Source organism: Loxodonta africana, chromosome 3 (assembly GCF_030014295.1).
Source record: "Loxodonta africana isolate mLoxAfr1 chromosome 3, mLoxAfr1.hap2, whole genome shotgun sequence".
In the NCBI taxonomy this organism is placed as follows: domain Eukaryota; kingdom Metazoa; phylum Chordata; class Mammalia; order Proboscidea; family Elephantidae; genus Loxodonta; species Loxodonta africana.
Window position 1 is genome coordinate 204718023 of NC_087344.1, and position 12916 is coordinate 204730938.

The following is a 12916-nucleotide window of genomic DNA, read 5'->3' on the forward strand; positions in this document are numbered from 1 at the left end:
GTGTCTTGCTGACTCTTGCAGGTGACTGTATCGTAGCCTTCTGTTATATTTTATTTAGTACAAAATATTCTGGTTAATTCATAATAATAGCTGAGTATAGTAATGTGAAAACATTGTATTATATTCCTTAGAAAAATTTCTGGATGTTACGGTGGTATGTCTTTCCATAAATTAGTCCTATTGTCAATATCAAATCATAGCGTACCAAAAAATAAAAAAATCAACCCGTTGCTATCAAGTCAATGACAACTCATAGCAACCCTGTAGGACAGAGTAGAACTGCCCCATGGGGTTTCTAAGGAGCAACTGGTGGATTTGAACTGCTCACCTTTTGGTTAGCAGCCGAGCTCTTATCCACTGTGCCACTAGGGTGCCAATCATAGTGTAAGTGGTTAAAAACCCCTGGGATAACATTGAGGAAAATGTAATTATAGCTGCACCCTTGCTAATTAGATATATGCAGCAGTCTACACTTTCAGATTTATGAAATTAGTGAAACCTTTGTTTTCCTTGTGGTTATCAAGTAAGGGCTTGCTTTTGTCTTTAAGTTTTCATCCATTAAAAAATTTTTAAGCTGATAATAAATCCTTCTTGCTCTCGGCAGAGTCACTGATGAGTTTTTTCTAAGCCACGTGTCTAGACAAATGAAAACAGAAGAGGTGTCTTTCTGATTTGTGACACTGTTGAACATCTGTTATTCCTGAAGAGTCTGTGTCAAGAAGCACTGTGCTCTATGGGCTCTCTGCTCATCTTTGACACTGGCTCTTTTTCTCTTACTTGTTGTTGGCTTCTTTTTTTTCTTCTGATCCACTCCTACTTGCAGTATCTCGCAAGGTTTATTATCCACAGTTTGTCAGACATGTGCCTGTCCCTTCTAGGTCCTCAGCTTTGACTTAGGAATCTTCGAGTCAGTTAAATCTTCTGACAAATACTTCTTTAGGTTCTACAGATTCTTCCATTCTTATTCAGCATTTCTTAAAACTACTTTTTGAATCAGCTAGTTTTCTGAAGGATGTATTTAATTTTTTATTCTCAATTTTAACCAATTATTATACCCAGTTACCTTTTATATAAAACTTACAATTCTGTTACCACTAACTTTAAGATCATTCATGAACCTTCCCTTCCAACTCAAAATCTCCACAGCAGCAAAACTCATTTCCTTACAAATACTTGCTCCCTGATTTGCATATTGCCATCTTAAAGTATTTATAGACTGGTGCCTTCTCCTGGAATACCTACCATTATGGATAAGACATTCAACCATTTGGTCAGGAGTTTTAACCTTCCAGGTTAGGTTTCTCATCTGTGGAATGTAGTTGTTGGTTTAGATCAGTAGCTGTCCTGTGATAACGATGATGATGATGATATTTTAAAGCACCAGAACTCTTTTTTTCCCAATAAGATCTTAGTATAGAACTCTACTATGTGAAACTGATCACTGTGGATATGTCCCAGTAGCCAATACTTCCGTGGAACTCTATCTCTACCATTTTTTGCATAGTGATACATTTCTCTTTTCTAAAGCCATCTTAACTTTCATGCCTGTCCCAGTGCCAGCTGTGCCAATCACTACATTCTCTAACACTTTCTTATGATTGTAATTCATTTTATGCTTTTTGTTTGTGTTTCATAAGCTTTAGCTATGTTTGTGTACTTGTCCTCTAGTGCTGCCGTTAGAAGAGAAACTGTTTTACTGTATTTCCTCTTGCTTTTGAATCCCTTTTCTTTGGGGGTACTTGGTGCCTGATGAACGTTGGTAACTGAAGTCTAGGGCTTCATTTCATTTGAGTTCATTTCTTTGAAGAGTTACAATATTTTGCTTGTTTTCTAGGCACGCAAACAAATGGTCTGGACTTTCAGAAGCAGCCTGTGCCCGTTGGAGGGGCAATCTCAACAGCCCAGGCCCAAGCTTTCCTTGGACATCTCCATCAGGTAGAACGTTCTGCTCAACCATCCAAGAGAGTAAAAAATGGAGGCAGAAAATACTAGGCCTTGAGGAAGATATTTCAGAATGTGAACATCTTAAGTTGTTTAAAGTCTGGTGCTAATTGTATCTAATTGTGCCATTCTGAATAGTTAATATAGAATCCTGTAGTTTAATTGACTGTATAGCCATTGACCCCACAACTGTATGCAAAAAGGAATTCCTTATTATGAATGGAATGTGGATAGCACCTGGGTTTTTGTGAGTGAGTTGCAGTGGCTAAGTGAAGGCTGTAAAGTATCAGAGTCATACAAAATGGTCTAGCCACCATTGCCTGAGACCTGCTGTGTAAGGCCCTGAGCTCAGAACTCATATCCCTGCTTTAGAGCACTTTGAAAGCGTTTTGATTTGGGCAGTTTTCTAAACTAGTCAGAACCTTTTGCTTGGCTGTGTACCCTCTAATTTGGGTTTCAGAAAGGTCTGCCTCAGCTTCATTACCCTTTTATGACATGATATTTTTCTGAGTCTAAAACAGGTCATGGATTCTGTTCATCCATATTTTCACTATAATGTAGAGGAAAAGGGAATACAAAAGCAAAGACTGGCTCCACAAAAAGTTTTGGGATTTGGAAGCTGATTGAAAATGGAAAGCAAACAGTGAAAACAGTTGAGAGATGGATTATCAGGGTACAAAAGGTTAACGTGTATAGGTGTTAACTGGAAGGTTGGCAGGTGGAGTCCACCCAGAGGCTCTTCAGAATAAAGGCCTGGTTATCTGCTTCCAAAAATCAGCCACTGAAATTACTATGGAGCACAGTTCTACTCTGACACACATGCGGTTGCCATGAGTTGGAATTGACAGCAGCTGTAGGTTCCTACTGCAGTTAAATCCTAGAACTAACTTACTGCTCAAAACGTGCTGAGCGATAATGTTGGTGGTAGTGGCTCTAATGATACTGGTACCTGATGATGGTGGTTGGTGGTTCAGTGAAAAACCCATGTGGACATAAAATCTCCGAGGTTACATATTGACATGGCAGAGGGGAGCCCCAAAACAAATTATTTTAAATTGCTGTGAACTGAACATATATACTATTACTCTAGTGTTTTCTTCAGACTACATAAACTGTAAAAGAAGCTCCTGTACTTAAAAACAGGTGAAATTCTGGAAAGCTGTTCTTAAGCTCATTCATTTGTTGACCAATGCAGAGGGATACTATGTAGACATAGTTGTTAGCTTGGGTTACACTGGGGCCCAGTGGATGTCTCTTTGCTTAGACACATAGCTTTGTTTATATCTTTGAAAGTGGAGAAACTCCTATGTGCAACTATTACAGAAAATATTAAAAAGAATTAATATCCAGAATGAATTTAAGAGTATATTATATTCTAGAAAAAAAAAAGTTTTCATGTTAATTTTCTTCTAAGAACATATTCTGGCCCCCAATATAGTTTTTCCTGATTTCTTAGGAGAAATAGCATTTTTTGGTAGAATGTAGTCAATTATGTAACGTATGTTGTTGTTGTTGGGTGCCATCAAGTTGGTTCTGACTCAACCCTGTGTACGACAGAACAAAACACTGCCTGGCCCTGCACCATCCTCACAATTGTTGTTATGCTTGAGCCCGTTGTTGCAGCCAGTGTGTCAGCCCGTTGCGTTGAGGGTCTTTGTCTTCTTCGCCGACCCTCTACCAAGCATGATGTCCTTCCCCAGGGTCTGGTCCCTCCTGAAAACATGTCCAAAGTATGTGAGACAAAGTCTCACCATCTTTGCTTCTAAGGAGCACTCTGGCTATACTTCCTCCAAGACAGATTTGTTCATTCTTCTGGAAGTCCATGGTATATTCCGTATTCTTCGCCAACATCAGTTCTTCAGTCTTCTTTATCAGTTGTCCAGCTTTCACATGCATATAAGGGAATTGAAAATATCATGGCTTGGGACAGGCACACCTTAGTCCTCAAAGTGACATATTTGCTTTTTAACACTTTAAAGAGCCCCTTCGCAGCAGATTTGCCCAATGCAATAATACATCGTTTAATTTCCTGACTGCTGCTTCCTTGTGCATTGATTGTGGATCCAAGTAAAATGGAAATCCTCTACAAACTCAATATTTTCTCCGTTTATCATGATGTTGCTTCTTGGTCTGTTATGAGAATTTTTGTTTTCTTTATGTTGAGGTATAATCCATACCAAAGGCTGTGGTCTTTCATCTTCATCAGTTAAGTGCTTCAAGTCCTCTTCACTTTCAGCAAGCTACTAATACACATTAAGCGCCTTTATCTGGCTTAAAGTTTGTGATGGTCCAAACTTACTAAACAATCCCTGGAAGTACCTAGATGTTAGGTGCTCCCATTGTGTCTCCCCATTGTATCCAAATTGCAAGATGAGTGCAACTCTTCTGGCAGCAGCTCCAGGACCTCCAGGACTAGTTGCTGATTACCAGCATCATAGAACCTCCAATACCATCCAAACCAAAGGGTTGTAAGCCAAAGAATTATATTTGAAACCTTGACACCATTAAATCCTCATCAAGGCTCAAGTCTCTGCAGACCTGTTCACCATTTTAGTAGACACATAAATAATATAAAGTGTGACACTGTAACAGAAACACCACAAGTGGGTGGCTTTAAATAACAGAAATTTATTTTCTCACAGTCCAGAAAGCTAGAAGCCCAAATTCAGTGTGCTGGATATAGAGGAAGGATCTCTCTCCCCTGGTTTCAAGATCCTTGTCTCTTTCAGCTTTTGTAGCCCGTCTTTATTGGTTCATTGGTAATCTTCATGTGACCCCCACTCCACACTGCTTTGTGCTTGGTTCTGTATCTGATATGCTCTTTTTAGAACTCAGAAGTGATTCAGTTTAGTTTACACCGTACACTGATATGACCTCATTAACATAACAAAGAGCACCCAATTCCCAATGAGATTACTTCTTCAGGTATGCTGTTGTTGTAGAGTGCCTTCCAGTCCATTCCAGCTCATAGTGACTCAGTGTGACAGAGTAGAACTGCCCCATATTTCTGTGCTCCCAACTCTATTCCTTTGTGTCTATCATTATACTGGTACCAGGCTGTTTTGATTACAGTAGCTTTAGAATCCATTTTTAAAGTGAGACGTGTGAGTCCTTCTACTTTGCTTTTCTTTTTCAAGATTGCTTTGGCTAATTGTGACCCCTTACAATTCTATATAAACTTGATGATTGTCTTTTCCATTCCTGCAAAAAAGGATGTTAGAATTTTCATAGGGATAGCATTGAGTAGTACTGCCATTTTAGCAATATTGAGTCTTCCAATCCATGAACATGGGATGTCTTATTTATTTAGGCCTTCTCTGATTTCTTTCTGCACTGTTTTATAGTTTTCAGTGAACAAACCTTTCACCTCCTTGTTTACATTAATGCTGAGCTATTTTATTCCTTTAGATGCTATTGTAAATGGAATTGTTTTCTTAAATTTTTTTTTTTTTCCAGATCACTCATTGCTGAGGTATAGAAACCCAGCTGATTTTTGTGTGTTGACCTTGTACCCTGCAACTTTGCTGAATTCATTTGTTAGCTCTAGTAGCTTTCTTGTGGCTTCTTTGGCGTCTTCTGTATATATAAGATTATGTCATCTGGGAAAAGGGGTAGTTGTAATCCCTTCCTGATAAGGATACCTCATTTCTTTTTTTGCCTTATTGTTCTTTCTAGGGATTCCAGAACAATATTGAATAGCAGTTTCACTTTATCTTGATACTGATCTTAAGGGGAAAGTTCTCAGTCCTCTATTGAGTATGATGTTAGCTATGGCTTTTTCATAAATGTCTTTTATCACATTGAAGAACTTCCATTCTATTCCTAGTTTGTTGAATGTTTTTATCATGAAAACATGTTGGATTTTGTCAGGTAACCTTTTCCGCATCGATGACCATGCGGTTCTTTTCCTTTGTTCTATTAATGTGATTTATCACATTGATTAATTTTCTAATGTTGAACCAATCTCTCATTCCTGGAATAAGCCCTACTTGATCATGGTGTCTATAATCCTTTAAATATGGTATTGGATTCAGTTTGTTAGTATTTTTGCATCTATATTCATAAGAGATATGGGTCTGTAGTTTTCTCTTCTTGTGGTATGTGTCTGGCTTTGATACCAGAGTAATGTTGGTCTTATAAAATGAATTATGAAGTATTCTCACCTCTTCTATTTTTTGGAAGAGTGATGGATTGGTGTCAGTTCTTTTTTAAATGTTTGGTGGAATTCCCCCATGAACCCATCTGGTCCAGGATTTTTTGTTGTTGTTGTTGCTTTTGGGAGGTTTTTGTTTAATGATTCAATTTCTTCACATGTTATGGGTCTATTGCGATATCCTGTTCTTTCTTGAGTCAGTTTAGATAGTTTATGTGTTTTAGGAGTTTGTTGATTTCATCTAAGTTATCTAATTTGTGGGCATACAACTGTTCATAGTATTCTGTTATGATCTTTTTTATTTCTGTAGGGCCAGTTATAATGTCCCCACCTTCATTTCTGATTTTAGCTATTTGCATTTTCTCTCTTTTTTTGTCATTCTTGCGAAAGAGTCCATTGATCTTTTCAAAGAACCAACTTCTAGTTTCATTGATTCTTTTTTTTTTTCCATTTCCTTCTGCTCTGATCTTTGTTATCTCTTACCTTGTGGTAGCATTGGGCTTACTTTGGACTTCTTTTTCTCGTTCCTCAAATTGTAAAGTTAGGTTATTCATTTGAGATTTTTCTTTTCTTTTTTTATGCTATAAATTTCCCTTGGAGCACTACCTTTGTTGCATCCATAAGTGTTGGAATGTTGGCCTTTGCTTTTCATTCAACTGATTTCTTTCCTTGACCCATTAATTGTTTAATAGTGTGTTGTTTAATTTCCACATATTTGTGTATTTTCCAGTTTTGCTTCTGTTATTAAATACAAGTTTCATTGTCTTGTGGTCAGAGAAGATACTATGTATGATTTCAGTCTTTTAAAATTTATTTAGACTTGTTTTGTGACCTTGCGTATGGTCTACCTGGAGAACGATCCATGTGCACGAATGAAGAATGTATAGTGTTCTGATGTTTAGTGGCTGTTCTATATATGTCTGTGAGTCTAGTTGGTTTATAATGTTGTTCATATCCTCTGTTTCCTTACTGATCATCTTTCTAGAAGCTCTGTCCATTATTGAAAGTGTTGTCAAGTTCTCCAACTGTTATTTTAGAACTGTCTATTTTTCCCTTCGTAGGGCCGCTATCAGTCAGAATCAACTTGACAGCAGTGGGTTTGGTTTCTTTTTGGTTCTGTTTTTCCCTTCAATTCTGTCAGTATTTGCTTCAGTTCAGTCAGTTGCTATATTTTGGATGTTAAGTGTGTATATATTTATAATTGTTACACCTTCCTGATGAATTGACCCTTTTATCACTATGTAATGTCCTTCTTTGTCTCTTGTAACAGATTTTGACTTAAAGTCTATTTTGCCTGATATTAATATAGCCACTGCAGCTGTCTTTTGGCTACTATTTGCAAAGAATATTTTTTTCTAACCTTTCATTTTCTGTTTACAGAAACATGTAAAAATCAATTGGCATAGCACGTTTACAAAAATACCTCACATGGGAGGGTGCAGTTGGCAAAAAAACATAGAACATGTGCATTATTTGCATAAAAACATAGTATGTTGTTTCAAAGGGCTTATTTTGTGTATATATATATATATATATATATTTTTTACATTTGTCATTTTAAATCAGGTAGGAAACAACTAGAGTTACAAATCAAAAATACCATAAAACTGGTCTTTATTTTTGCCCATGAAATTATTTTTACTGATATTTTTCTTCATATGACCTTGAGCTGCTGCTTTTCTTTCTATCTAAAGTACTCCCATTAGCATTTCTTATACGGTAGGTGAGGAGCCCTGGTGACACAATGGTTAAGCACTTAGCTGCTAACTGAAAAGTTGGCGGTTCAAACCTACCTAGGTTACTCCACAAAAGAAAAGACCTGGTGATCTGCTCCCATAAAGATTATAGCCTAGAATACCCTATGGGTAGTTCTAGTCTGTCACATCGGGTCACTATTAGTCGAAAATTGACTCAGCGGCACTTAACAACAACAATAACATAGGGCAGATCTGGTCATAACAAACTCCATCAGCTTTTGTTTACTGGAGACTGTCTTTATTTCACCCTCGTTTTTGAAGAAATGTTTTGCCAGATATAGTATTGACAGGTTTCTGAGAAACTGGCGCTTAATCTTATGTGATAATTCACTACTTACTTGCAGCAAGCAAGAAGCTGCTTTACAGATTCTCTCTTTATTTTTGATTTTCAAGAGTTTGATTGTAAAAGTGTCTGTGTGGCTTTCTCGGTTTATCCTAGCTTGGAATTTGTTGAGCTTCTTGGATTTGTAGATTCATTTACTTCATCAAATCTGGTAAATTTTCTGTCATTATTTCTTCGTATATTCTTTTGTCCCTTTTTCCCCTCTTCTGGGATTCCCAGGATGCATATGTTGGTTTGCCTAATGGTCTCTTTCAATTCCAGTAGGTTTTTGCTAAGTTTTCTTTATCCTTTTCGCCTGTTACACTTCATACTCAATAATTTCAGTTGCCTTGTCGTTTAGTTCAGGAGCTCTAGTGGCACAGTGGTTAAAGTGTTCAGTGCTAGCTAAAAGGTCAGCAGTTCGAACCCACAATCCGCTCTGCAGGAAAATGATGTTGCAGTCGGCTTCCATAAAGATTTACAGCCTTGAAAACTCTGCAGGGCAGTTCTACTCTGTCTTATAGGGTTCCTATGAGTCAGAATCGACTTGGCAACAGTGGGTTTTGGTGGCTTTGGGTATCCTTTAGTTCACTGATTGTTTCTTTTGCAAGCTCAAATCTGCTGTTGAGTTTTTCTATTGAACTTTTCATTTTGTTTATTGTATTTTTCAGTTCCGGTGTTTCTGTTTGGTTCTTTTTTGTAATTTCTGTCTTTTTATTGAAATTCTCATTTTGTTCCTATGCTGTTTTCCCAGTTTTGTTTCATTGTCCATGTTTTCCTTGGTCCTTTGAGCGTATTGTAGTTTTAAAGTCAAAATTGACTCGAGAGCAACTAATAATACCAACAATCTGTCCATTATCCAGGATTCTTTAGTGCTGATTTCTGTCTCTTTTTTTTTTTTTTTTTGATTGGGCCATACTTTCTGGTTTCTTTGTATGCTTTCTGATTTTTTGTTGAAACTGGGATATTTGGAGATTATAATGTGGTGACTCTGGAACTCAGATTCTTTCATTTCCCCAGGGATTGCTATTTATTTATTTTGTTTGTTTATTTGAATTGTTGAAGGCTCTGAGAGTCTGTCTGCTCAGCAACTTCTCCTGTTTTTGAAAAGAATGTAGTCCAAATGTGAGTTTACACCGAGGATTGTGTCGCTCGGACCATGGCCAACTAGCGTTACAAAGAAAATTTCCTTGTACACCAGGGAAAAGACAAAACAAAAAATAGAAAATATTTTGATTCTTCAGCTCCTCAGGGTTTGCTATTATTTCTTTGTAAAGGCTGCAGTCAACTGATTAGTGACATTCCAAGGTGTTTTTATAAAATCTATGTTCTAATTTGGTTATCTTTGTAGTCAGTCAATATCCTGACAGAATTCACCAGAAAAGAGAAGGGGGGCTGGGGGAGGGGAATAATGGCACCCTGACCTTTCAATTTTCTGCCACCAAGGAGAAGTCACTACTATGAGAGGACCAAAACTACTGCAGTGGTCTGCACCTGCCCCTCATGGCATTGCCAGACCAGCCCAACTTTACAAACTATTCATCAGAATCCTTGGATGACAGGGCCCCAACTGTCTGCCATAGCCACAGCCAGCCACTCTGGGAACACAGGCCACTGTCCCGACCACTGACATGGGGCTGAGGAATGGGGGATGGTTCTCAGTTGTCATATGTGGCTCAGCTGGGAAAGATCAGCAGCTTGTGCCTTCAGTTGCTCCCTGGTTGTCTTAAGTGTTCAGTAAGGTTCTAGAGTTCCAAAATAGTCAGTTTCAATTGCCGTTTACAGTGAGTGAGTGAGTGTGAGTGTGAGAGAGAGAGTGTGTATGTGTGTGTCTGTTTTATGGACCAATATCCAGAGCATCCTGCTCCGCTATTTTGTACTCCAGGTCTGGATCTTGACTCTCCATCCCTTTACTTTTAATCTATCTGTGTCTTTTATGTTATCTGTAGATAATATATAGTTGGGTTTTGTTTTTTTATCCATTCTGATGGTCTCTTTCTTTTAATTGGTGTAGCTCATTTCACATTTAAATTCATAATGATCATTAATATAGTTAGAGTGATATCTGCCTTATTGTTAAATAAATATTTCCTATTTGTTACCCTTGTTCATTGTTACTTTTTTGTCCTCCACCCTTTTTGCCTTCCCTAGTTTTATGTGATTCCATTTTCTCTCTCTTTTTTTTTTTTATTGTGCTTTAGGTGAAGGTTTACAGAATAAACTAGCTTCTCATTAAACAGTACACATATAGTTTTATGACATTGGTTAATAACCCCATGATGTGCCAACACTCTCCCTTCTCAACCTGGGGTTCTCTATTACCAGCTTTCCTATTCCCTCCTACCTTCCAGTCCTTGCCCCTGGGCTGGTGTGCCCCTTTAGTCTTATTTTGTTTTATGGGCCTATCTAATCTTTGACTGAAGGGTGAACCTCAGGAGTGACTTCATTACTGAGCTGAAAGGGTGTCTGGGGGCCATACTCTTAGGGTTTCTCCAGTCTCTGTCAGGCCAGAAAGCCTGGTCTTTCTTTTTGAGTTACAATTTTGTTCTACATTTTTGTCCAGCTCTGTCTGGGACCCTCTGCTATGATCCCTGTCAGAGCAGTCAGTGGTAGTCAGGCACCATCTAGTTGTCCTGGACTCAGCCTGGTGAAGGCTATGGTAGATGTGGTCCATTAGTCCTCTGGACTAATCTTTCCTTTGTGTCTTTAGTTTTCTTTATTCTCCCTTGCCTCCCGAAGGGGTGAGACCAGTAGAGTAACTTAGATGGCCACTCACAAGCTTTTAAGACCCCTGTCGCTGCTCACCAAAGTAGAATGTAGAACGTTTTCTTTATAAACTGTGTTGTACCAATTGAGCTAGATGTTCCCTGAGACCATGGTCCCTCCACACAGCCCTCAGCCCAGCAATTCAGTCCCTCAGGGATTTTTTTTTTTTAATCCCTTAAAACATTGGTGTAATTCATTTTACTTATAATCACTGAATACACTGTTGCTATTATTATTTTGAACAGTTTTATGTTAGATTAAAATAAGAAAAAAAGATTTTATCTTTATTTATTTCTTCTCTAATCCTGTGCCTTTATTTATGTAGATCCAAGCTTCTGACCTACACCATTTTCCTTCTTTGTGAAGAACATCTTCTACATTTCTTACTGGCAACAACTCCCTCAATTTTTGTTTGCCTGATAAAGTCTTATTTTCTTCCTTCACCTTTATAGGATACTTTTGCTGAGTACAGAATTCTAGGTTGATGATTTTTTCCTTTTAATACTTTAAATTGTTCACTCAACTTTTTCTTTGGCTTGCCTGGTTTCTGAAGAGAAGTCTACTGTAATTCTTTGTTCCTGGTTGGGTAGGGCCTCCCACTACTTTCTATATTTTCTTTGTCTTTGATTTTTTGCAGTTTGAACACAATACATCTAGATGTATATTTTTTGGTGTTTTTTCTGCTTGATATTCTTTGATCTTCCTGGATTTGTCTTTAATTTTGGGAAATGCTTAGTCATTATTACTTCAAATATTTCTTCTGTTCCTTTCTCTCTTCTCTTTGTGGTATTCCCACTGTGCGTATGTTACACCTTTTCTAATTGTCCCATGAGAGTTGATTTTTGAACTAGGTCTTAAAGGATGTTGGGAGCTAAGCAAATAGGGCAATAAAGGAATATTCTAGAGGGAACATCATTTTTTATTTTTTACTTTTCATTCTGAAAACTTTAAAATCCACCGTAAAGTTGCAACAATAGAACAATGTTCAACTGAAAACCCTTCACCTCAAATTACGCATTGTTGCTATTTTACCGCGTTTGCTTTATGTCTGTATGTATGTCACTTGAGAGTAAGTTATAGATATTATTACCTTTCACTTCTAAATAGTTCAGCATTTGTTTCCTGGATACAATATTCTCTTGTAAAACTTAAGTATAATTTTCAAGTTTCAGAAATTTAGCATTGACACAATATTATTATTCAATGTATGGTCCATCATTTTTTCTGATACACAGCCAGTTCACACCTTGCATTTAGTTGTCATGTCTTTGTCTTCTTTAATCCAGAACAATTCCTCCATCTATCTTTGGTTTCATGGTAGTGACACTTTTGAAGAGCAGAGGTTAGCTGTTGTGTAGACTGTTCTTTATTTTGGTTTGTTTGATTGTTTCCTCACGACTGGATTCTAGTTAGCCATTTTTGACAGGAATACTATAGGAGTGAACCGAGTCTCTCTCAGTGCATCAGATCTAAAGGCATACCAAATTGCCTCCTCCCATTATTGTGAGGTTAAGTTTGATCATTTGCTTAAGGTAGTGTTCACCAGATTTGTGTACTATAAAGGTAGCTTTTTTCTCCATGTAATTAAGAAATAATTCATGAGGAGATACTTTAAGACTACAGTATCCTGTTCCTCAGCAGACTTTTACCACACAAGATATACCTCTTGTATTCTTAGATTCTAGCTCACTGAAGTACAGGTAGTAGAGGATCTTGAAATAATTGTTGATGACAACCTCTAGTGATGAATGTCAACAGTATTGAGACTAGAACTTCCCCTCGTTACTTTATTTATAGGTCCAGCTTGCTGGAACAAGTTTACAGGCTGCTGCTCAGTCTTTAAATGTACAGGTAAGCTGGGATGTGGGATTAGGGTTGGTTTTATGTTAATTTTTTTCTGTATGTTTCTAATTTTCTATAATGAGCATGCAATAATTTTAAGATAGATAATTCTTAGAAATATTATCTTTGTATTAT

At 37.4% G+C, this 12916-nt stretch overlaps 1 protein-coding gene across 10 annotated transcripts in view; it reads left to right on the top strand.

Moving 5' to 3' along the window:
- The window catches only part of POU2F1 (POU class 2 homeobox 1), a 262547-nt gene that overhangs the window by 184713 nt on the left and 64918 nt on the right, over nt 1–12916 (top strand). For all 10 annotated transcript variants that reach the window (XR_010321592.1, XM_064282901.1, XM_064282908.1 and 7 more), the window contains 2 exons: nt 1835–1935; nt 12737–12790. Coding sequence is in view for 9 of the 10 variants with exons in the window: in XM_064282901.1 (XP_064138971.1) it covers nt 1835–1935; nt 12737–12790 (155 nt within the window). In the remaining variant the exon portion in view is untranslated. The remainder of the gene's footprint in view (nt 1–1834; nt 1936–12736; nt 12791–12916) is intronic.